The 25700-nt window shown below is 46.9% G+C and overlaps 1 protein-coding gene across 1 annotated transcript in view; it reads left to right on the plus strand.

Annotated features, from left to right (window-relative positions):
• FBRSL1 (fibrosin like 1) overlaps positions 1-25700 on the plus strand; it is a 560052-nt gene that overhangs the window by 146009 nt on the left and 388343 nt on the right. The window contains exon 2 of the mRNA XM_075718432.1: positions 7704-7904. Within this exon, the coding sequence (XP_075574547.1) occupies positions 7704-7904 (201 nt within the window). The remainder of the gene's footprint in view (positions 1-7703; positions 7905-25700) is intronic.

Raw genomic sequence — 25700 nt, forward strand, 5'->3', positions numbered from 1 at the left:
CCCCGATCACACTCTTTTAAACAGAGGTGTCGTGAGTAGCCTGTCCCTTGTGAAATGCTGGGCAGCGCGAGGGCAGCGTGCGGTGCTGCTGCCACCCAAATTGTTGGTCCCTCTTGGGAGGGCGCTCACCGAGACGACGGCAGTCTGCGGGAGCGGCGCTCCGTGTGCGATCGGTCTGCGGGAGGCACGCGCTCTGCGCTCGTTTCGTACCCGGCGGTGCGGCGATGCAGCTGAAAGCAGCTGAAGTAGGTGCTGTCAGATAAGCACGAGCTCTTTTCCAAATCCTTCATCCCCTACGTAAACCGGGCAGGCTGAGCTCCCAGCCCTGGCTGAAAGCAGCTTCGGCCGAAAAGTGCTTTTATCTGCGGTGAAAGCCGGGCAGGTTGGCCTTGCGGTGCACGAACAGCAGCGCCTTTCAGCGCTCCTGCAGCCTATAAAAGCTGGGCAGGCTGGGCTTGCAATATGCCTCATTTCATCTACCTGAAAATGGTGCCCCAGCTTCCCTTCAATCATTTAAGCTCCCTTGCTCTCTGACACACTTTCCGCTGACAGTAATTCTGTGAGCGCTCGTCGGGCATTTACTGCCATCGCTAGAGGAAATACTGATGGCTTAAAATGGGATCATTTCCTTTCTGATGGACAGCAAGCACCTGTGGGAGTTTTAATAGCTGTGCAGCATGTCTGTTAGTAGGTGGCGAGGAAGACGGGTGCAGTTCTCTACAGCGAAGCGCCCGCAGGCTCTGAAGAGCAAATCGGAGGAGCGGGAGAAGCCCACGGCTGCCTTCTTGTTGAGCTTGCAGAGTGCGGCTGAAAACAGTAGATTTTGTGTATCCATCTCCCCAGTGGGTGATGGTGGAGAAGGGTTTGTACCAAAGACAGAGTCAACCATATGTTCACATTCATGCAGATTTCCTTGACCTCTTGCTAAAGAGCAGGTATTTGCTGTATATATTCTTACTTTTATCGTCCCCTAAATTACAGTTAAACGCTCTGTTTCCGGGTGTTTGGTGCTACCGTGCAAGGAGAGGACTGGTTTTGGTTTTTTCCTCAAGTAGTTGAGATGGAAGAGAACAGTACCAGCTCCCTTCTCCTCAACTTTTTAAAACAATTTCTGCTCAGCACTTTATAGTTATTTATTCAGGTCTCATGCAAGCAAAACGAGCAATCAAAGCCTTGTAAAATCATTGTGGATTGAAATGCATTTAAAAGGAGAGTGATAATGACCTTCCCTTTTGTAATTTCTGGCTGCGTTTGTGTTGAGGTAACATTTGTCCAAGGTGTCTCTACTTGGTATGGTGTCTTCCAGGTCCTAGCAGCAAAGGTCTTAATGCTTGAGAGCCATAACAAGTGGGCATTTAGCAGAGTACCGGCAGCTTGCTCTTCAGCTCTTCGCAGGTGACAGGAACGCAGCCTCTGGCAATAAATTTGACTGTTTCAATTATAGTGAGTTTCTTGGTTCATCCACTTTTATTTTTAAGTTAAATCATGTATCATAAACCTGCAAACCAGTGGCAGCTTCAAATGTCTTAACATTTCCAAAGCTGTCTTGTCAAAAAGTCATCTTATTCTGGAGCTAAACATGTGACGGGGTCAGAGCAAATGTGCTGCATTTTAAAAAGCAAGACCCAAACTCATCTGGAATATGTCAGCTACGAAAGGAGAATTGCAGTCTAAGGTTAAACAAGCAAGGATTTAATTTGCAATCTTTTTAATTGCTATTGATTGCCTTGCTTGAATGTAAGGTCAAAGCAAGAGAGTGGCATCAAATCTAGATGGTTTTTTTTTTTTTTTTTTTTTGCCTTTTAGAAAAGGGTTAGTGGCTTTGGCTGAAAGGCTAGGGGCTTGACTTTACATTTTTAGTGAAGTTCGCAATGGGGGAGAAGCGAGGGCGGGAGAGCAAAACAAGTACGTGTTACGTTACAGGAGAAGCGGGACCTTCCCCATCCATGCAAACTGCAGCCTCCAGGCCGGCGATGCCGGCAGCCTGCCTCCCAAAGCGCCCGGAGCCCCGGGGAGAGCGAAGCCGGGCTGGCCGGCGGCCAGCGAGGAGCCGCTGTGCTGAGCTGCGGGCCAGCCCTGCCGCCACGGCTCCTTCCCCTTCGCTGCCCTCGCCGCCTGCTCTTTCTTACCCCGCAGCCCTCCAGAGCAGAGCTCTCAAACCTCTGCTCCTCTCCCGCCGCTGCGGCGCGCTCCGGCTCGTTTTTAAGATTGCTGCCTGTTCGCCACGCTGAGTTCAAGTTCAGTCGCCTTGGTGTGGTCCTACCTGATGCCCTCCGGTAGAGTTGCCTCTTATCCCGTTCCTTTTTTCTCCCTTTTTTCCCTCTCCTTAGTATTCACCTCATTTCATTTGCCTGTTGGCTACTCGTCTTCTCTTGTGCTGGCTCCTGTTCTTGCAGTGGTTTCTCTCTCTACGGACCCATCTTCAAATCCGTGCCGTAAAGTTAATTTCTTCCACGTACGTTTCTCACGTATATCTCCAATATTATGTTCCCCTTTGAATTACTGTCTCCTGTGTCACCTTTATGCAACTAAATGGACAGTAGATTTCTCTTAGTAGAGGAATCCTGTCTGTATTTGTGATGTGCTTTGTGTACTTAGAAAGCACGAGACTATTAAGTCAGCATTTGTTTCTGCGTTGCTGTTCTGTGAACTGGGTATCAGGTCAACAGGAATATTTTAAAAGTCGCCTAATTAAAAGTAAATCTGTTTCAGAACCTCTCTGAGCCAGGATCTCTGCCTGAACTATTAAACAAACACGTTTGACAACCCTGCTGTTAATTGCATGATAAAGTTGATATAAGGATAGTGCTTAGATCCTCAGGGGCTTTTCCATTGCAATTTTGCTGAGAGAAGCTGGAGGCAGAAATAGGGACGAGCGGGGTCAGTTTTGGAGGCAGCAGTCGGGTTTTTTATTTCCTTTGCACAGATCATTCTCCTCTTCGATGTTCAGTGGGATATTTCGCGTTCCCCAACTTAAGGGCTAGGTGCTGCAGTGAAGAGTTGTGGAGAGAGAAGCTGGAGGCTCTTTCCCTTCTGGGAAGTCAGCCCATATAATCTTTTAAAGTCGGCAGAGGCAGCCTGGCAGGAGCGGAGTGTAACCAGCCCTTGGCTGTGTGTCCGAGCCTTGCCGTGTCCGACGGGCCCCGGGGACGGGGGATTGTAATGGACTTGATCTTGCACCAGGGCTGCGTTTTGACCTGATGCTTGAGGGCTGAGGGTAGTTACTTTATTGACTGTAAGTGTTATTTTTGTCCTCTGCACCCCAGCAGCACGCTCGAGGTTTTCCATCTAGCTGTGTGGTTTTTGCACTTTTTTTCAGATTCTTTAAGCGTTCCCTGTGTATGAAAGGTATTTACAACCCCAGCCTCCCCCTACGTGCTTTCTGAGATCTCAAAGAGCTGTGTAAACTCAGAGGATTAAGGCAGAGTTTGAGCTGGGCTGAGCAAACACGCGGCGATAACTCCAGCCAGCGGATGGCTGTGGATGTGGGCTTGCGCCAGGGTCCTCCAGGGCTGATCGCTCTTTCCTCGTCAGACAGTCAACGCGGGGTCCGCTGCGCAGAAGTCTCTTGCTGGGGCATTTTAGGGGTAAGAACGGTCCCAATCCAGAGCCCAGGGCCGTGCACCCGCATTATTCACAGCTTTATTTATAAACTGAGCGGTGTGCACCTTGAGAATCTTTGGAGGTTGCAGCCGTGCCTTGGTGACAGAAGAAAAATGGCTTTGCCGGAAGGAGCGTTCCAAGTGATTATGGATGTCGCCAGCTCTGCCGCAAGCAGAGGTGCAACCGCATAACTTTAACTAGCTCGGGCCAAATAGCGATGACAAAAAAAAAAAAGGCACAGAGATGTTTATTATGGACTCTCAAAATCTGTTGCAGCGTCTAAGTGACGCGCTTGGGTTGCAGGCCTGTGCTGCGGTCTTCGCAGCTACCGGTGTGCGAGGCAGAGCTGGAGGAGGTACCACGACTGCGTTTCCAGCTGAAGGGTTCTTTGATATCTGAGCATCCAAATAAGCAAAGGGGGAGATAGTCCGTGTGTTTCATGGAGTAACTGCCGGGAAAGAGGCTCTGAAGAAAGGCCTAATTCTTCCTTATCTGTAACCGCGCAGCCAATTAGAACCATCTGCTCTCCGTCTGCAGCCCAGACAGCCGAGGGGCTGCAGATGGAGAGGCTGCAGCCTGCGCTGGAAGGTGTGAGAGCGATTCCTAAGTGAGGACAGGTAGGAGACGGCCCTGGAAGCAGTGAGTAGCAAGGAACAAAATCGTTTTGTATATTCTGGAACAAGATTTCGCAAGCTCCTTCCTGGAACCGAGAAGAGAGAATGGGCCTGGATCCACCAGCCTTCCCCGCAGAGGGGGATTTACTGGCCCTGGCAGCAAAGGTAGCCAGGTCTGCCGAGTCCTGGCTTGGGCAGAAACCCCAAGGCTAGAAATGAAGACCTTTTGACTTCAGGGCCTGACTTCAGGCGTTGTCGCTGGGTGAACCCCTAGGCTTCACGTGACGTGCAAATGCTTGCTGGTCTGGGCTTGTCTGGGGGGAAGGCTCCAGGGGAGCAGTCTGTCAGAAGGCCAGTCTCACCTGCGGGCTGGGATTTCTGGATTGAAGTCGAGGCGCATCAATAAAAGTCATTCACTGCGGTCAGGTACTGTATATTCTGTACATGCTTAAATTTTCCAGCAATTGCCTGTGCAAGGCACAGATGCACATCCAAAAATAGTAAGCTCTTGTGCTAAGTGAGGTCCCCAACTTGGAGGTCATAAACTTGAGTAAAAGAGCAGTCGCTGGAAGGCTCTTTTAGTAGAGTAAATAGAAAGGAAACAAGGGAGGCAAGAAGAGACACCCCATTAGCCCCCTCCTGCTCTCTGCCTGAGGCTGCAAAGAGGTCTGCATTTAGCAGCGCAGAGCACGGCCCCGCTGTCACCCTCTGTCTGTAAGGAGAAGCTCGGTTCAGTGTCCTGCGTTCCCAGAAAAAGCAAAATCCTGTGAGCTGCATCCTCTGCTGAAGCTTGCTTGTCGTGGAAGAGGCTTGCTTGTCGCGGGGCCGAGAAGCGTGGCGTCTTCCCCGCGGCTGCCCCAGCGCTGCTGCGGGGCTGAGGATGCCTCCCTCCAGCCCCGGCTACCAGGGCTCGGGTCTTAATTCACGGCTGTTTGGGAAGTGCTTGAGATTCTTGGACGCAAGTGGCACTGCGAGTGAACGCATTATTTCCTTGGCTTTCATCCAGCCATAGCTGCGTGGCTGGATACATGGCTGTATTCCCTGAATTAATTTTGCTAGGAGCTCGGTGATGAGACAAACCTTCCATCTCCAAACAAAATGGGGATAAAAAGCTGAATTTCGAAGTAGGGAGTTTTGTAGGATTCAGTAAGGGGGAAACACAGATTTCCAGACTAGTTATGTGGTGAAGCAAATCGTCCGAAACCTGCGGTGAATGCGCTGTGGGTGCTGAGGGAAGGCTTTCCCTAAGGCAGTAACGGAGACCCAATCCCCACGTGAAGCCAGCTAGAATTTAAACCGAAATGGCCACTTACTGCCTTTGAAAGCATCCTTAGAAGTGAGCATTACACGCTGAGCCCGGAGTGCGTTATTTGCTGGTGCTTTCGGGTGGTGGCATGCCCCTGCCGCGGCCGCCTCTCTCCCTTATCAGGGGCCCGGGTCACCTCGTGCAGCATCTTCTGCACGTCTGCTGTCACGTTGCAGCTGCATCTGGCTGTATGAAGAAGTGCACATTTTTGGCGACTTCTGTTTCTAATGTTTTGCTGAGTATCGGTTAACAGATGCCATTTCTATTGCACTGGTTTCTGATCAGTTACTAAAGCTTAGGGTTTTGATTTCTATCAGTTAACAGATGTCACTGCTATTGCACTAGTTTCTGATTAGTTACCGAAGCTTAGCGCTTTGATTTCTATCTCAGCAACTTCCTAGTAAATAGGACAATGTGACCTTCTTCAAGTGGCATCTCGAACCGCTGCTTTAGAGTGTTACCTTAAAACTAAAACCCAAAGTGAGCAACTAAACGCTAATTTGTATTCCTTGTTTTACCATTCATGGGGAATAACGCCAGTCATTTTCCTTGCTCTTCCACTAGTTACGGACTTGGCAGGCTGAAGTGTATTCTGGTCTGTTCTGCGCCTCTGAGACAGCGCTGCTTATTTGAATTTTGGGGTGGGGGTTCTGTCTTTGGGGAGTTTGCAGCTTGCTGTATATGTGTGCGCTTTAAGAGGAGCTTGCCAGCCACACAGGACCCCTGTGCGAGGTGTGGAGAGATTGGGGGCTGGCTAATTGTCCTTGAGCCTGGGTTGGAATGGGAAACGGCTGTATGTATTTTATCGTCGTGAGTCAAATTTCAGTGTCTCTGACCCTAAAGCGTCAGTGCATCATCTCGCTTCGCAGGAAAGGGTAACTTTAAGCAGTGCGTGATTTGGAGTGGAATCAGCATGTTGCACGCTGAAGCAGTGAATTCACTAATTAAACGAGAGGGGGAGGAAGTAATCTAGAGCAATCAGCAGGGCATTTCATCCCAATTCCTAATTTTCTTTTTTGTTGGGCTTTAGTTTTCGAGAGACTAGAGACCTAGTGATTTGCATGAGCTCTTTTGCAGTACTGAAGGTGTGCGCGCTGACGTGAGCGAGCTGTATTGCGAGCTGCGTTCACGTAGCATACAGATATTTGTGATATAATTGCTTGAGCCAGGAGTGAGGTGATTAGAAAAGGGGGGATGAGGCATTTAGAAAAATTTCTGTGGCTGAAGTTGGCAAATTTTGGCATGGTAAACAGTGCTTTTAAGGTACCTCCTAATCTGATATATTTACCTCGCATAAAAAAATTAATTGGGGTAGAGGTTCTGCAAAAACATTCTAAAAAGAGTTCAGTTTTTACCCCTAAGCAGTCATAAAAGGCATTGGGGAAAAATTTGTCTAGCTGTAGTGAACTAAGGTCATAGTGGTTTGGCATATTGTTTCTTAAACTCTTTTTCTGTGTGGTGTGCGTAGGGGGAGAGGCCGATAACATTGTCACCGAGAGTTCAGCTTTCAGTCCTCAAAGATGCCAGGGATAGCAGTAGTAATTCCCTCCTCTGATCTCACTTCCTATGTTAATCGTTATGACACGACATACCCGCTTTTAAACTGTGCGTAGACTGTATGTTACAGTCCCGATTCGGGGCAGACACCGAACCCTTGGAAGCGTTCGACCTCTGTTACGTGTTTAGATCCCGCTGAGCTCGGCTTGCTTACTGCATGCATGGTAGGCTTTAGAAGCGCGCTTCTCCATGGGAATGCTGCTGTGAATCAGAGACCATCAAGCCCAAGGGGGGTGTAATATGTTGCTTTCTGAGCTCGGAAACAAAACAAAACAAAACCCACCTCTGTTTCAGTTGAACAGTTAAAGGCTTTCCTTCGGGATGCTGATTTGTTCATGTGCTGTTGACGCATGGTTCCTGAATTAATCTGAAGCAAACTCATTTTCATAACCAGTTCCAGCATCTTTGAAATTAATCAAACGCATAGCCTGGAGAGTATTCATCCTAATCTAATCTAAAATTACTGTTTGCATTTTGCGTGCCTAATTATTCATCTTAAGTCATCTCTGGAAAGAACATGCTGTCTTGTTTGTGTTTTTATTCAATACTTACGCTGCTGAATGCTTAAAAGTAGTCTCAAAGAACTTAACTTACTCGGTTATTTTTTTTTCCCTCCTTTACAGAAGGACATGTCGCTAAAGCCTCAGGAGCGGAAGGAGAAATGGGAGAGGCATCCAGGAAAGAAACCTAGAGAATCTGAGAACTGTGTGTCTGCTGAGCCGAGTGAAAATGGCCATAACAATGATGCCGGGAGCTCTGAGAGAGAGGCAGAAAGAGGCAAAGAGCGGATGAAGAAGAAACTCCCCTTGAAGCTATCCAAACAGGTAGGGAAATTATTTCTCGTCTGAAGCGACTGTATCATGGCATTGGCCGCTGCGAAATGTCGTCCAGCTGGTAGGTTGGGGTTGTCAGTGTAACTGGCTTCTCTGGTAACTTGTGCTGGTGAAAACAAGGTCTCTTACAAGACTTCAGGCCAAGTGCACAAGTCCTGTGTTGTGGGCAAGTGTCCTAAGCTAAAATGGACGACCAGGTGTGTTGGGTAGTGTAGGAAGGAAGGAGCAGACCTCCCTCGTAGCCTGCAACTTTGAGACTGCGGCAGTTCACACCAGAGGTTTGTGGCTCTTGCAGCCTTAGGCACAAGTAGAAGTCGTCAGTCAGATCATGGCCTTCCGTGGGGAAGACGTGCTTGTTAATGTGCACCTGGAATTTGCGGACGTGAATGTGTCCATCTCATGAATCAAGTTCATGTGCAAACAGCATGTTGAGGAGGAGAGGATATTCAAGTATTTTAGAAGTGGAAAGTCAGTTTGGAGGAAGTTGTGCTCTGGGGAGTCTTTTCTCTGCCCTTCTAAAATGTGGTAGAGCATTAATGAATTAAGAGTTGTCATGCTGCAGGGGACAATTGCAGAGACTTCCATCTGAACCGCAGCGTGTACAGAGCCGGGGAGGTGACAAAGAAGAGGCACTGTGGCTGGCAGGCTATTTATCACGTAACTGCGGCTCAGCAGGGAGATTTGTTGGTGACTCGGTGCTCATTCATCAGTTTGAAATCCACATGGCACAGCAGCCTGTATCGACGAACAAACAGTTTCCCAGTTGTCCGTTCACGTGGTGCCAAATGGCAGCCAGTGGGGAGACGGTGTACTTGACCCTCCAGCATTTGTTCTGAGCGAAGAGGTACACTACATGAAAAACTACTTTTTATTCTCCGTGATGCTGAGAAAAAGAGCTGTTTAACCCTGTTCTGTGAGACTAGTTCTGTATGTGTGCCAGACAGCGAAAGATTGAATTGTCCCATTACTGGAAGTGTTTTTTTAGACTTTCAATATTTTAGGATTTGAAAGGATCATTATGTAACGTAACCCCCCGCATAACTTCTCTACCACGCACACGTGTCGTAGTGTATTCGTTCAGAAGGCCTCATCAGATTTTACATTAGAAATTCTAATGGTCTGCTCATGGCCCCACTCTTCTGGTGGCTAATTTTTCTCATTAACAAATTAGCAGACTTTTGTTTTCTTCCTTTTGATTTAAAAAAAAAATACTTGGAATAATTCAGTACAAATAACTTATGTAAAGATGTTATTTGTACTGAATTATTCCAAGTATTTTTTTTTTTTTAAACTAACTTATGTAAAGATGTTAGTACTTTTCTGCTTGCAAACATTTAGGTAGCAATCATGTAACCATGCACTCCTAGTAAAATATTTGCCAGGTTTGTTTTCTTTTAACTCCTCAGACTGATAGCAAACATTTTGGTTTCAGACTAGTCAGTGTATATGTAGTTAAAATATATCAAGTTTCTTGTTTGTTTTTGCTAGTGGTTGAGCGATAGGGTTTTAGTTCCCCCTCTGGTTACAGGTGCAATGAGCTTGTGCGCAAATATTCGCTCTGGGCAAATTAAAATGACTTCTTACTCTGGGCAAATAGATGCACCTTTTAGTTTCGATGGAAGTTTGAGCAACTGGGATCCTTTTCTTGGCATCCAAACCGACAAACTGCTAAGCACGTATTTCACCAGAAGTCCCTGGCTTTGATATAAAATGTTCAGAAGCCGTAGCGCTGGATGGTATTCCTGCCTGCTGCTTACACCAGGACTGTGGCGTGGTGCTTCATCAGCTCCTCTGCCTTTCTAAAGCTGCTGTTGTGTCAGGGTTTTTTTTATTGACATGAAAGGGCCCCAAACACCGATCCAGCGACCCTTGCAAAGCGTGCATAAAGCTGGCTCGCTTTCCGCTCTGGTCCCCCAGTAACCTTACAAATGCTCGTGTTCATGCAGCTGAGAGGGGTGCGGTTCAAGTATAGAATCATAGAATTATAGAATCGTTCAGGTTGGAAAAGACCTTTAAGATCATCCAGTCCAACCATTAACCTACACTACCAAGTCTACTCTAAGCCAATCAAGGGTAGACTAGACTAAACCATGTCCCCAAGTGCCACATCCACCCGTTTTTTGAACACTTATGGACACAAGGACATGTATGGACACAAGGAGCATCGCAGGAGGTCCTTAGGGCCCCATTGCCACCAAAATCTAACGTGAAAGCCTGGCTTCAGTAAGTACTGCCTTTCGACGGGTGAGAGAGTTGTTCCTTCGGGTCTAAAATGATGCTGCTGGGAGCTCAGCGCGTTTCGGGTGCTTGCACCGCTGTGGATGTGTGAGGCCACGCTCTGCCGGCGGCAGGCAGGTCCCCGCTTCCCGGAGCTGGAGTGAGCCATTCCTCACCTGCTGCAGAGGAGGAGAGGGTTATGAGGAGCGGCTGAGGGAGCTGGGGGTGTTCAGCCTGGAGAAGAGGAGGCTGAGGGGAGACCTGATCGCTCTCTACAACTGCCTGACAGGAGGGTGTAGTGAGGTGGGTGTTGGGCTCTTCTCCCACGTAGTTAGCGACAGGACGAGAGGAAATGGGCTCAAGCTGCGCCAGGGGAGGTTTAGGATGGATATTAGGAAAAATTTCTTTACGGAAACGGTGGTCAAGCATTGGAACAGGCTGCCCAGAGAGGTGGGGGAGTCCCCATCCCTGGAGGGGTTCAAAAAACGGGCAGAGGTGGCACTTTGGGACATGGTTTAGTCTGGTCTACCCTTGATTGGTTTAGTGTGGACTTGGTAGTGTAGGTTAATGGTTGGACTGGGTGATCTTAAAGGTCTTTTCCAACCTAAACGATTCTATGATTCTAGGGTTGGTAATGGTGGCATCTTCTCCACGAAACCTAAAACTGAGTTTCAAGCAGTTGTGGCCTCTAGGGGTTTCATGACACTCCCTTAGAAATCTTTGGTGTAAGAGGTTTTGTTACACTGGCCAAACTCCAGTTTGTGTAATTCTATGCTGCTACCTTAGTTTACCAAACATTTAGATTATTTGTATTTTGGCTCTGAAGAATGAGGGCACTGTTGTCTGTTTCTTCTGGTATTTGGCTGCCATCGGTGATTAAATAGGGTATTTGCTGCCATGTTCATGAAAACCTGAATTCATCTTTCATTGTTGAAACTTTTTTTTCCTCTAAGCATAAGTAACAAACTCCAAAAAGAGCGAGGAGCTTGAACAAAGAGCATAAAATAAAACCTGTGATGAATGACTCATTAATACACTATGCCTCTTTAAACAAGTCACAGTTAGAATTCATCTTTTATTGAAAAGGGATTTTTTGAAAATACCTTTTATTATCCTAGCTGATACAGTTGTGAAAACCAGACAAGTTTTCAAGTCTGTAAGGTTGATGAAAGTAGCAGCAAAATCTAAGCTAGATAAACTAGGCTATTCTTAGTTGAAACTAATTATGCAAATGATATAGACAACTTCAATAATTTTTCCTTTTTTTAATAACCACCAAGTTCACACCTGGAATTCTGGCATTTCCTGCCAAGCTGTCTAGACAAATTGGCTGTAATATTAAGTTCCCTGGAATTTGGGGGTGATTTTTGCATCTGAGGGTTATTAAACATAGGTTTGTACCTAATTTGGAAAGCTTACTGTAATTAATGCTAATTATATTGAGATGTTGCTTAGAAATTACTGTTCAATGTGAAGCTTTCCTTACACTCTCATCCCTTCTCTTCACAACGCTACTGAATTGTCATCTTTTCTGCGCAGCCTCCTCCAATAAATCAAATTGGGCATTATAATTATGGCATTCTGCTAATCCTTGTAGAGAGGTGCGAAGTGGTAAGCTGACTTGAGTGCCAGGTTGTCTACTTTGTTTAGAAAATTAGATTAATACGTCACTCCTTTTGACAAAGCATCCAGATTCCTCTTTGCTCCCGAATATTTGGTTCTTCTGTACCTCAGGGTACGGGGAGGGGGTCGCGGGAGCCAATCTGTCCTTTCCAGCCTATTACTCCAGCTGCGCATAAAAATCATTCAAACACATTTATCTCCTGCTGTAACCAAGCGGGGGGGGGGGGGGGAAGGGCATTTCAAGTAGATATAGGTCCTTTGGCCAAAGATTTGTCAGGACTTGGGGCTGTTCTCAACACGTGTGCGCAGGGAGAGGTGCTGACTTGAACCTGCTGCTCTCCGAGGGGAATCAATAAAACCTCTCACGGTCGTGAGGGTATGTCAAGGAGTGAGAAAGTGTTTAAAGCTGCGGCGTGTTTTAGTGGCCTGCAGTAAAGCTTGTCCCCTTGGAAGCGTGTAGTTGCCTCCAACACAGGAGCATTTGTCGGAAATTGAGTCATTGCCTTTTTCAAAAGCCACGTCCAAGACCAACGCAGTGGCTTGTGGAAGGGAACCCCCACCTCAGCCCAGACAGTGCCGGTGGGGCAGAGGAGCCTGTCGCCGCTTTAAGGATTCCTCTGTGCTTGCATGTGTAATTCACTTAGATGAAGAAAGAGGGAGATATAAGATGAAAGTTCCAGTTACGCTTCCTTGTGTTGTCCTAAGCCATTCTTCCTAGTTTTCGGAGAGTCACCCTTTGGACTTTGAGTCCGTCTTTCATTAGCCTTAGCTGAGCTGGTTTGCTCTTTTCTGGGTTCATCTTTGGAGTTGCTTATTCCTCTGAACGTCTGAGCAGGCTGGGGTCCCCCTGGATGTAGAAGAATGGGGTTTTTCCGAGCTTCAGGACCTGTTGCCATTTCTGTACGTAGGCTAAAAATGGGCTGGCCGCCTTCTGAAGAGAGTTGGGGCTAATAGGAAAGAGTTTCTGATGTGTCAAGTTAGCTTAACCTCAGGCTCTGTGGTTAGTCAGCTCGGGAGCATCACGGTGTATTGAATACGTTTAGATGTTAAATGCGGCTGTAATAACACTCTGTTCTGCAAATAGTTATTTGTCATGAAGATGAGTGTCTTACACCTCCTCCTTCCTTTTCTCACCCACTGTTTAAATCACCCGAGATGAGGAAGAGTCTCAAAGAAGCTGAGAAGAACGGGGTAGTGTAGCACGTATTTAGTGCTCATAAATAGCGTGCTGGGTTTGGAGCCTTGGGAGGGAAGGGCAAGAAAGCTAACGCTGTCAGGTAGCTCTGGAGGTGTGACATCCCCGTGACTTCAGCAGAGCTTCCTGGAGGGAGGGAAAGCGGAGTTAATTCCTGCGTCTCATTCACTCCCCAGCCTTTGTCAAGCTGCTGAGCATTATTGATGATTAATGTATACTGCTGCTGTGGCTCTTGCTGGACTGGAACTGCTAAATTACATTAAGGTGTTTGATCACCTATTCATGTGATTTTTCTGTGATGCTCATCAGCTCGTTATCCGGCATTCACTGATGAATGTAATGCCCTTCCCTGCTCCCCAGGAGAGCACCGCTCCGGGTTACTGCTGGTGTGAGCTAAAGGGGATCCGCTGAGCCATTCCCCATCCAGGAGGCACATTGTTTCTTCTGATGCCGAGGTGAAAATTGATAGCTTGTCTTCAAACCAGTTACGTACCCTTGGCCCCATTTTGTGTGTGGTGGTGGTACGGAAAGGCTACGGGGCTTTTCCCAAGGTAGAGAGGAACGGTCTAGAAGCTCGCCTTGCTGATGAAATACGTTGTGTGGAAAACTTCCTTTGGCATCATACTGCTTGTGCTGAGCGTTGGTTGGGCAACAGGAGCGCGTAGCTGCTTGGTTTTTATTTGTGTTTTTCCAGATAATCATAAACGGTAATCAGAAACTTGGACGTGCTTTTGAAGCCGCTGGTGAGCTGGAGGCAGAGCGTTTGCTGAGCGATGCAGCGTTCAGAGACTGGAACGTGCCTTTCTTAGCTGAGGTTCAGCAGCCACTTAGGAGAGTGAGTCCAAAAAATAGCCTGTGGAGTCTTTGTCGGTAGGCCAGGGGACAGGTATGGATATGCCTGTCCTTCCATGGCTTAATAATGTTGCATTTGGAAGCTAAGTTGTGTCTAAGAGGGTCTAAATATAATAGTAACTTACTCTGTTACCTTCAGTATCTCAGGCTATGAAAAGCAAATGAATTCTAAGCAGCCAACTTACCAAAAAACAAAAAAAAAAAAAAAAAGAAGAAAGAAAGATTGATTGCCTTTAATGTGGGTTCTGGGGATTGGTTTGGTTTGGTGTGTGCTGCTTTGGTGCCGGCATTTCGCTGCTTTTGAACGCTGAAATTATACAAACGGGTTTCTTTTTGTTTCTAATTGATGTTACCCTTTTTGTTAGCAGATATTGTTATTTAAATGTTCTTTGAAACTAAACAACAAAGCAGAAGGGAAGAAAGAGTCCGTTTTCTTTTAATCGGGAGAACGTGGCTCCATGTATTGCTTAAAACCCAGATCCGTTTCTACCTTTGTAAGGACAAGAATTTACAATTTGGCCGTGAAAGCGCTGTACCAATTAGCTTTAAGGACGCATTTGTGATTGCTAGGAGAGTCGGGCTGTTAGCGTTGCGCGCGTTCCCCGCGTGGAGCCTCTCCACACCGGCCAGGCTGCCCGGAGACGCGGGGAGGCGGCTTGGGTCGCTGCTCGGATTCCCTTCGGCTGGAGCCGAGGCCCGGTCGGGCGAGGTGCGGTGCTCTGATGGAGCAAAGCCTTTCCAAGCACGCGCTCGCTTTTGGACACGTGAACAGTCTCGCTGGCTTCAAAGCTCTTAATGAGGTTGTAGTGCCGGGGGCCCCGTCCCGCAGGGATTTTGGAGGAGGTCCTTATTTCCGGCTGAGCAGGGCCGCGCGGCACAGACACAGATGGCCTTGCCTTGCTCTCTCGCGCTAATCTGCAAGTGCAGAGACTTCGCAGCTGCCTGGGAAACCGCCGGGGAGCAACGGTGCGAAGGACTGAAATGGGCAATACAGTGTTTAGTCATTAGGTTTGCTAATCCGAGGCCTAAAATCGGCCTCGTTTCAATCAATAGCAATCTGTTTGCACTGTCAGGAGCTAATTTAAAAATCTGCTTTAAGTCCTGGTTAGGCACTTGGTATTCTGTTTTCTGCATCAAAGTAGAGGGGAAGCAGTGGGCATAGCACAGCAGTGGCAGGAGGAGGAAAAATCCTTTGTAAATAAATACTGGATGTTTATTTCCCAAATGAAACCCTGCTATTAAAGAAGTGCTGTTGTTTTTGCTAAATTTATCCAAGAATTCATCGAGATTCTTGAAGTGGCTGCAGAGCCCGCTCTGCAACAGAGGGCGAGCTTTGCAGTGCCTTTACTTTCTTCCATGTTTCTTTAAAGTGCTGTACGAACCTTAGGCAATTAAGGTGCGCGCTACAGATGTGGCACAGGTGACTTCATCACAGGATTGCGGCCACCTTTTGAGAGCTATGGCGCAGCTTCCGTAACAGGTCCCTGTAACGCAGTGTGCTTCAGGAGGAGCCGTGCAAAATGGTGCCATAAAACCACTGGGAACTACAGCAGGAGAAGGCCTGTGCTTAAGCTGGAAAATGTGTTTCAAAACCCTCTCCAGTTCTGGCGGGGAAACATAAATCGAGGAGACAATGTTTATTAGAATTGGGGGAGGAATCCAACTGGTTTTAGGCTAACGGTGAAGTATGAAACGGAAGCATGCGCTGGATTTTACTGCACCGCAAATACTATTTCTGAACGGAGTGGTGTAAAGCGTGTTTCAGCCGCTGCAAGCGTTACACGTAGAAGGCAGCTTTGTGTTTTCCACTGATGTGGTGGAATACTTGTCTGGAGCAGTGGGTTCCCCTTCTGTAGCTGACCCTCGCTTCCCAGTGCTGCCGCTCGGTGTGCCCCGCTGGTCCCCGCTCTCGCGGGCTTGGTTGATCCTCCCGGAGAGGCTGCGCGGCCGCCGGTGTGCCGCAACCCCGCTCTGCGCGCGTCGGGCAGGGCTGGCTCACCCGGACCAGCACCTCGCTGCCAGCGGCTTGGCTCCTGCTTGGCCGGGGGCTGCTCGCGGGCGGCCGAGCACGCGGAGGCCGGGTGGCCGTGGGGACCCGGGGCTGCCGTGTCGTGCCGCGTGCGCTCTGCTCCCTGCTCTGGATTTAAGGCTCGTAACCCTGTTAGGGTGGTATCCGCCCTGCTGCGTTGAGAACCGGACCCTGCGGCTTTGCCTGCAGCGTTGGCTTCTACCTTCTTTGTCCCTGCTTTTCCTCTTCTCCAAACTTCCCGTCTGTCCCCGTTCACCTCTCCCACGTAACAGCATTTGGGCAACAGCAGTGTGTTCAGGCCTCCAGATGGCTGCTGGCATTTTTAACATGTGTTAGAGCAGGTCTAGAGAGCCCGGTGATTAAAGCGCTGGATGCTACCAGCGCTTTTTCTGCATTGGGACTTCTTATGCTACCTCCAGCGGAGCTGAACCGCAGCGTCTTCGGGGGCCTTATGTCTCCATCTCGGTTCCCCATCTGCGGAGACGCGAGAGCTGCAGAGCCGGTGAAGCGTGGCCGAACGGACGTCAGCAACTCGAGGCGCGCGCAGGCATTTCGTAAACGGAGCGACCTGGAGGAAGCCGCTAGGAGCAGCTCTCATCTGGCAAGGCTCGTCCCTAGCAAACGGGGAAGACTTGACCTGACATTCCTGGTGTTTTCCAAGTTAAAAAAGGTCAGAAAATTGAAGTGCTAGGGAGGTAGTTAAGTCGCACTGCTACAGTGTAAGAAAGTTATGTTGTATGTATGTATGTGAAGAATGAAACCGGTTGTAAGTTCCATGTTTTAAAACTGCTGCAGGTCACCTTTAACTTCTCTGCCTGCAGTTAGATGACTGATAAGGACCTTGGGTCACATTTGCTTAAATATAGCCTCAGAGAAGAGCAGAAAAAAGAGAAACAAAGCAATCCTCTCTTCTTGCTGATGTTCTGTAAGTAGCTGCGAATGAATCTCATTACAATGGCTTCTTTTGAAAGGGAGAAATAAAAAGGAAATTTCATTGCTGACAACTTCTGTGGCATCAGACGCTATAAAAAAGGCTGTTGGTTGGTCATTGGTTACATTGTTATAAGAGAAGAGCTAAATGGTTTGTAATTTAGAGAAGGGGATTTAATTACATGAAGTAATTTACAGGAAGCTATAACCACTTGTATTTTTTTCTGTGTTGAATTTAATTGGTTGACACAATGCACAAAGTCTTCTTTCTTTTCCTTCTTCCCTCCTCTCTTTTTCTTTTTTTCTTTTTTTCTTTTTTTTTCTTTTATTTGTGTATTTGCTTTTGGAGAAGAGAAGGCACCAAGATAGAGCACTTCTGTTGTATCTCGTGATTTTAGCAAACTGAAGAATGGAGGAACACAGTGCTGTTTGAATGGTGCTCTGGCTCCGGCTAGCCCTGGTAGCGTGTGCTGTTTGAGGAGATTTGGAGCCTGGCTGGAGGTTTTTCTCGTACATCTCTTCACCACGGTGAGGTAGGGCACGTTCTGGGTGTCCTGCGTGCAGAGCCCCTTCTCCTGGGTGTAATGCAGATGCCGCAGAAGAGGCTAGGACCTAGAAGCAGCTGAAGGAGCCATGGCCTTTTTGCATGTTGTTTTTCTGGTTCGGACAAGAAGTGTCTAAAGGGTTATTCCATCTTGATTTAGGCACTAGCTGCCTAATATTTTAGCTAGCTTTGCACAAGCGTTTGGGATCTGTTACCTAATTGTAGCCCCCGTTCTCGGGCTTGCACCCAATGCCTGCAGTAAAATACAACGCCTCTGAATGGCAGCAGGTGGAGTGTGGTTCCTTACGATCATCCCTGTAACTCTGGGGATGATCGCAGGTATTTTTCTGTGTGTGTGAAACAAGCATAGTGGATGTAGATGGCCAACGTTCTTCCTCTGGCATGCTTATCGCTGTAATAACGAAACCATCTGCGCAGCTCCGGTCTAAATCTGAGCCGATTTAAAACAAACATAAAAATGACATCCCAGTGTCACTTGTGGCTGAGGCAGAATAAATATCTTTTTCATGAGATACTGCTACTTTCAACGTGCAGAACTTGTCCTTGCTTACTGGTGGCCATGGATCTCCAGTTCTGCAAGAGACTGCTGGGATGGGGGCACCAGGAGCCGTAGCAGAATGGCTTTGGCAGTTTCCAGTCTTTGCCTGAAGTCATTTAATGGCAGCGGTCCAGCTCGCTTGGCTTTCCTCGTGGAAGCGGATCAAAGATGATGCTGTTTTCCACTTCTCGGTTGCTCTCGCCTCACAAACTGCAGCCTCGGGCAGTGTTACCCACATCCTTTGACCTCTTTTCAAGTGTGGATTCTTAAGGGAGCTAATTTTCATACTTCTGCCTGATGGATGGTTTACATGAGCTGTTGAGAATATACACAGCTTGAGTAAGCACGTCTTTGGTTTGAAGACATCTTTTGGGTAAAATAAGGACTCTTTTTTTTTTTTTTTTTTCCCCTTTAGTCCTTCGAGTAAGGTTACTAGTAGCACTTCAGGTGAATGCCGTTGCACTATTTATGTGTCAAAGTCAGTCCGTGAAACCCGTGCTGTTTTCTCTAATGTTTTGTCTAAAAGAAACAGAAGAATTAAATAAAGCCGGCAGAGGTTTGTGATAGATTTAAAGCTCTTCCGCTTTGAGGGAATCCAAGGCATAGTCAGGTATGTATCTGTCTTTTAACTCAGGAGTTGAAATATGCCCTGTCTGTATGTAGGTTTTTCCAGCTGTTAGCACTGTAAATTGATTCTAAAATTTTTCTGAAGTTGAGCCTGGAAATCTGTTTGTTTATTTTTAAAAAACTCTAGCAGGGAGGATATTTCGAACGTTAAGTTTAGGAGTTATACATATCAACGCTTACTATCATTATATCCAAAAGGGTTTGGGTTTTTTGTTTGTTTTTTTCTTTTTCCCCTGGTAGCTTCCTCTCAATTTTGTTTCTTTGCAGTTGGAGTTGTCGAGATTACAAAGCAAAGTATTAGTTGGGTAGCTGCTGGATTGTGAAAGTTAGTGTCTAAAGTCAATTATGTAAATACGTGCAGGTTTTTTAATTTAAAACCAAATCTTTCGTCTTCACCCTTCCTTCCACATTGCACTTTCCTCTGGTTAAAGGCTTTGATTTTGGCACTAGGGAAAGGAGCACAGGCTCGATTCTTCCTTCAGCTGCAGATCCGATGCAAGTTAGAGTTGCAGGCTGGTGATAGGTTTCATTTTGCCCTCCCTAATGTTTCCTCCTACGGCCCTGCTTGACTCGTTGACACTGAATAGTAAAAACAAGGAAAAAAAACCTTTTCCAGGGGAAACCTTATCCACTGGAACAATATTGCTAAAAGAATCCAAGGACGAGGTAATGGATGGAGCAGTGGATGCTGTCCAGGGCAGCTAAAATAACAGTGCCATGATGAATAGCTTTCTGATGCTGTAATATTGCAGCCTCCTGGAAGGTGGTGCTGGATCTCATAAAGTTGTCTTTCTCTTGGTTCTCAAAACTTTCGAGTGGCTGTAGGGCAATATTTCGTAATTTAACATGACTTTTATTAGCTGTAGTGTCAGTCATAGGTATCTTTTTGGAGTTAGTGTCTCAGTCCTTTAGGGTCGAAGATGGAGACAGTTCAGCTGGTCAGATAGGTCTGCTCTGGAGTACATCTGCAGCTTTAACACGGGGAAAAAAAATAAATGTGCTTTCCAGTTATTTTTCAGCTCATATGGAGCAATTTCAGCGTATAAAGGTGTAAACAGGGAAGACACGAAGGAAGAGTCGTATTACAAGTGTTGCCTGAACTGAGATTTTTTAATTTGCTCCTCATTTGCACATGCGCTCTTTTTCTTCCAGGTGCTTACTGCCAAAACCAATAATATAAAAATAAAAAAAGTTATTCTTTGCTTACCACATAGGGACTAATCCCTACAGCAGAGAACAAAGTCTAGATCCACAAAACCCGACCCCCTCTCTGGAAAGCAGAGTCCAGTGTTTTCCCAGCACGCGCCCGCGCTCCCCTGTAAGAGGGGCTGGCGGGACGGCCCCGAGCCTGACCGGGGACCGGTGCGTGGTGGCTGCGTGCCGTTTGAGATTGCTTCCCCATCTTGGTCTCTCGCTTTCCTTGCGACTGGCTCGTTCTGTTCATAAAGCAGCTTGTAATTGAGTGTTTGACAAAGAAGTGTTTACAAGCAGTGTTTCTTGTGCATAACTGCCTAGCTGAGGGGAATAACAATTTGGGTCTGAATTTCAGCCCTCCTTTGTCACTGTCGTATCGTCGTCGGTGGCGGTGCTGTCTCTGCTTAAAGAGAAAGATGGATTAGAATTGTCTCAGGGTACGGCACCGGACTGGGGGATGCATGCTCTTTGGCGAAGGTTGTGACTGTTCCTTGTAGCCCGTGCTCATTCTTTGTTCGCGTCTTGCTTTTGGACAACAGCAAGGTGTGTGCAAATTACCATGTGCGGTGACTTCTGGGTTTTTAAAGGTGGAGTCTGCTGATTTAGGGGGAATTTTGTTCCGGTCATATGAAATGTGAAGGTTGGAGTTTTGCCAGGTTTTAAGCCTTCCCTAGCCATCGTGTGGGATGAGATGCTGTAGACTGTAGCTGTCCTCATCTGGGAACCTGGCTGGAGTTCAGTCTCCATGGGTTGGAACCTGCGTCGCAGACAGGACCTGTGTTATCAAAACAGAAGTCTTATGTAGCTATCGCTCGGAAAGAAAAGACTCCAGGATCAAGCTTTTGAGTTCAGGCAGCATGTGGGTGTTGCAGTTGTCCATGCCAAAACCCTTCTGCAAGTTGTGCCAACTGGGCAGGGTGTGGAGGGAACAGAAGCAATGAAGTTATGCATGAGTAAGGAACAGCTCAGGCTTTATTTAGACCCATTATAGGTCATTTGCAAAGGGTGCTCTTTCTTTTTTTTTGGCGGGGGGGATGTGTGGGGGTGTCTTTTAAAGGGGCTGCTCAGTCCATGTTTGCAGGAATTACCATGTTTAATCAGAAATGATGGGACCCGGCGCACAGCGAATAAGCAAAGGCAATCCCAAGAATCCCCTGCTGATGGCTGGAGGCACCCGGAGCTCCGGTCTGGCTCCAGGTTGCGGGGCTGAGTAGGGCAGTTCCCAGCAACGTCCGTACCAGCCTGTGACTAAAACCCGCACGTAGAGATGAAAATAGATCACAGCTTATGAAACAGAAGTCACGCAGTCGGGCATGGGTAAGAGTGGTACTCAGCCATTTTGGCCAATGACATTAACTCCTTCCCTGCTGCTTGAGCGCAAGCAGGAGGCGATTTCCGTAGCAAGTCTACTAGCATCAAGTCGGCTTTTCTGCATATAGTCATTAATTAATGGTCAACACTGATCTGTTGAGCAAAACCAGATTAACAGTCACAGCTTTACTGACAAACTAGAGGTAGGTTAAAGCGATGGCTACACTGCCAGGAGCATCTCTGAATTAGTGTTACTGCTTGTCAGAGTGCTTTGACCGTAGCAATGTGCTGAATTGTTAACTTCTTGTATAAATAAGGCCACGTGACGCTCGCATCCAGAGTGCCTTTTATTTGTCTTCATTCAAAATAGCTTTGCAGGTGTTTTGCTAAGGCACTTTCCCAATCCCCTTAGCCTTGTTCTGAATCATCCTCATGCATTGAGTGGCTTGGTAAATAAACAGTATGTTTTTATACGCCTGTACCAATGCTGGTCTCTTACAGTCCTTGCAGCTAGATATTCCCTCCCTGTTTACCTGACTTGTCAAGAGCAGAGGGAGAAGAAAAATGTCTTTGTGACAGCTTTTTTTTTTTTTTTTTTTTTAACCTTACAGTGAAGCAAAGGAATAAAGGGATTATTTTTTTTTTTTCCCCAGACAGTCTACCCACAGCAGCAGCACCAGGGACCTCTAGTAAATTGATCAAGGGACACATTTGACCTTAGGGCTGCTTGTTAGAGAACATTGTTATAGGCACGTTGTAATAGCAGATGTAATAAAGTCTACATTGTCCCAGAGAAAAAAAAAAAAAAGTAGTATGTTTGTGAGGGGGGGGAGGTGTTTGTGTGTGTGTTATTTAGTAGGAACTGAATTGTTGTCTGGTAACCTTGGGTCACCTCAGATAGGCATAAGCCTAAGGCAAAGCCAGAGGCGGACGAGTTACAGAATAAGTTGTACAGGAATTTGACAAATACCTGGTTGTTACTGTTTATTGGAACTGAGAGCGCGGGGAGGAATTGGGTTTATGAAAAATTGTTTCAATTGCAAAATGAAAAACAAAGTGGGAGCTGTGTCAAGAAATTAGCAGTGATGTAGACCGTGGAGGCTTGCGCTTCGGTAGCTCTGCCCCTCCCTGGAAGAGGAGCGTTCACACGTACTAGGCATCTGGTCCTGCTTGGAACGGCGCTGTTGGATCTTCCTCAGAACCATCCCGCCCATGAGGGCTGGATTTAGGAGGGTGCGGAAGCGGGAGCTCTTACAGACTTGTGAAGTCTTTTGGTAAGAGCCAGCTTTGCTCAAAAAGGAGAGTAAGGTCTCTGTTACTCAAGTTTTGTAAACAAAATTAAAAAAAAAAAAAAAAAGATGCTCTTCCAAGAAATTACCACCACAAGGATTCAGTTAGTTGAGAGCCTAAATCCCCGTGACTTGTTGATACGATATGCTCCTCACTCACTTAAGCATTCACATAAATCCCACTTAGCAGTTTACTCTTATTTCCATTTTTGTATGCTGGTACCTCTTACTAGAATAAATGGGTTTCTTCTATTTTGATAGATCCAGGCAAATAGACTCTGCAAGCTGTTGCAAGATGCATGTTGTGCTCCATTAATGGGACTTAAAATAGGATTTCTGATCGTTCCTTTCAGAGGCAGCCTTCTGTGGCGTCACAGGCTTATTTTCCTGATGGTTATTATTTATTTATTTTGGCAGAATGTCTTTAACTTACGTTGGTAATGACAGGAGTTTCTACTGCTTCAGCTGTATTCATCTGCAGAATGTAGGAAACGGGGACTTTTTTGCACTATTCAGCACTACGTCACTTACATCGATCAGGTACATCAAAGACCTATCGAGATGCACAGTAATTGCGTAAGGTGTATCTGCTAAAACAGCGTAGTCTGAAAGGCTTTTTTAGTCGTTTTATGCAACAAAGGCTGTTAATACAACTGCACAAATGAGAGCCCTTAGTTAATTCCTAGTTAAGTATTGACGTACTTGTTGACTTGAAGCTTATTCTGACAGAATTAGGATTTAATCAGTAAAAGTCAATCTTTTCCTTCTACCTATCCAAAAAATTAGCTGTTTCCAAGGCTGAACTATGTATGTTCAAATAAAAATTAAACAAGTGATATGATCTTTTTCACTCTCAGATACTGTCTTTCACCTGGTAGTCACTCCATAAGGAATTAACTGCTATATGATGTTTTTATTTCTAAATTGAACAGCAATCTTGATCTCTAGCATGATGGTAGTTAGTGTCCGAGTTGTGTTTTGTGGTTTTTTTTTTTTTCTTCTTCCTGTTTCCAGACACTGCAGACACGTAATTTTAAAACCCTTTTCCTCCTCCTTCTCAAAAAATAACTCTGTCTGGGAGAGGAGGAGAGGCTGTATTCTTGCCAATAGTGCTAATTGGTGGAGTTGTTGAGGTTACAGGATTTATGCTACCAAGTTCTGCCACTAGATTGTTCGGCGACGGGGTAAATTACTTAAGCAACCAGACAAAGGATGGCTATCTGTAGCACGGAGATAATAATTTTTACTTCCTTTTTAAAATGCTTGCAATATACGGAAGAAAAGTAGTAGGGGACATGATGATTATTTTATTACCATACAGGAAAATACAAGGCTGTTTTTTCAACCTAAAGAAGGAAGGGAGGAGGTCGTTGCTGTGGGAGCCTTGGTCTTGCTAGCAAGATTTAAGAGACTGGTCTTAAGTTGTGGACCGTCATACAGAGACTCGCCTAGATTTGGGAACAGCGCTGCCACATCGGCTCAGAGCTGACCCAAAGCACAACAAACCGGTTCAGATGGAGGACATCAGAGAAGTCGCTCCATCCAAGCTGGTATTTCTGCATCATGCCATGTGAATGTGCCACATCAGGTGCCCAGGATGGGTGCCAGCTTCAATTTCCAAGGGCTTGCTTCGAGGTGCTGAGCCCCGTTCAATAATTCAATCCACCAAGAACCTTGCAGAAAGCTCTGGCAATTGCTGAGGATGATCTCATGCTGGTATTAATCATCATCTCATGATTGAGAACTAGGTGTGAATACTGAGGGTGTTTCCACAGCACAAACCCAGGGAAGCATTTTGATAGCAAACTCGCTGGGCCAGTTTTCTAGCCTAAGCATTTTCTTTTTCTTAATTATAAACCCTCCAAAGGTCTTCTAGGGTGAAGAGCTGGTTAGAAATACTGAGTGTGTAATTTTGTGGTTTTTCTGTCTTTAGTAACTGGTTTCTCGGGAAGCTTTAGAAAGGAATAGATCCACTTCTGTGTGCTTGAGGGAGGGCTCAGGTATCTATTGCTCTGAAATAGCCCCACTTGATGATGCGGCTTAGAGCACGAGACGTACATAAAGCTGATTGCGACGGGCTAAAAAGGGCTGTCAAAGCCCTGGCTTGCCAAGAGAAACATTTTCTGCAATTCGGTATGAATTCAGCCCTTTTATTCTTCCCAGCAGCGGGATTTGTTTACGTACTGCCCTTAGCTCGGAGACCCAGACCTTCTCCGCCGGTGTGGTCTTCCGATCCTGCCTGGAGGGGCTGCCTGGGACCTTCGCTTTTCCCTCGCTGACCTCAGGTGGGAGGAGGCAAAAGGAGCTGGTAAGGTCCGGCTAGGTGCGAGGGTGGTGGATCTGTGCTTCAGGGGGTTTGGCATCCAAAAGATTTTTCCCTGGCAGAAGACGGGAGGGGAATAGCAGCTGCCAGCGAGTTGTGTTGGCACCCCCGGTGCTGGTGGGGTTACATTCCGTTTTCTGAAACGAACTGGAGAATATTCCAAATTCCTAAAATTCTGCCTGCCCGGCAAAATCAGGGGGGAGCGTGGCGTTACTTGCCATGTGAATGATTGCTTAATTTAGCAACAAGTTATGAATATTCAGTGGCATAGGCTTCGGCAGAGAGGAGGCACAGGAATGCAAGCCCACGGGGATCCGGGCGCGTTAACCTCTGCTGCCGGGGGCTCTGCGGCGCTGCCTGCCTGCTACCTGGAAGGAAATCGTCGCAGGTGCGTTCGTCCATGCCACAGCCGAGCCTTCGGTTTGCTCTATGGATGCTCCCAGGAGCTGCTCGCGTGGAAGTGGGACAGTTGGGCTTTGTGTGAATGCGAACGCGTGCGCGTGCCCGTCAAGTTTACTCTCGCAGCTTAACCGTAATTCATTACATAAAGCCTGTTTGTCACACATGGCTTTAAATATCCACAGGCCGGTCTCGTGTAATAATTCCAACGTCGACTTCAAACGCCGCGAGGTAGGGGCTGCAGCTTACCCAAGCTCTAAGCGCAGGGGGCGAGCGTGGCTTACGACGGGAATCTTGCTTCTAACCCAGTGCTGCAGCTGCCTTGATTGACGCACCGGGAGGTCAAGTGCTTGTCAAAGGTTGCACCGTGAGGGAGCAACTCCACTGACATTCGATACCGGGAGCCTTCTGTTTCCCAGTCCACTGCTGATTTACACTTTCATCCTCTGGTACACATAACTGCTGCTTGAATTAAGCTGTGACACATCTTCACATCAGTGTAAAATTATTTCAAGTTAGACCTCGCAAAGGGAATGTCGCTCCTTCCGCAAACACTGCGTAGGTTTAGTCCTTTCCCACCTGGTTCGTATGCTAGTTCAGCACCACCGACTAATAAATTACAATTATCGAGGTGTCAATTCATCATGTCTCGGCGATGGTGTTGCCTGTTCCACTGCATTGACCGAAGCCCTTTG

Source organism: Pelecanus crispus, chromosome 11, assembly GCF_030463565.1.
Source record: "Pelecanus crispus isolate bPelCri1 chromosome 11, bPelCri1.pri, whole genome shotgun sequence".
In the NCBI taxonomy this organism is placed as follows: Eukaryota; Metazoa; Chordata; class Aves; order Pelecaniformes; family Pelecanidae; genus Pelecanus; species Pelecanus crispus.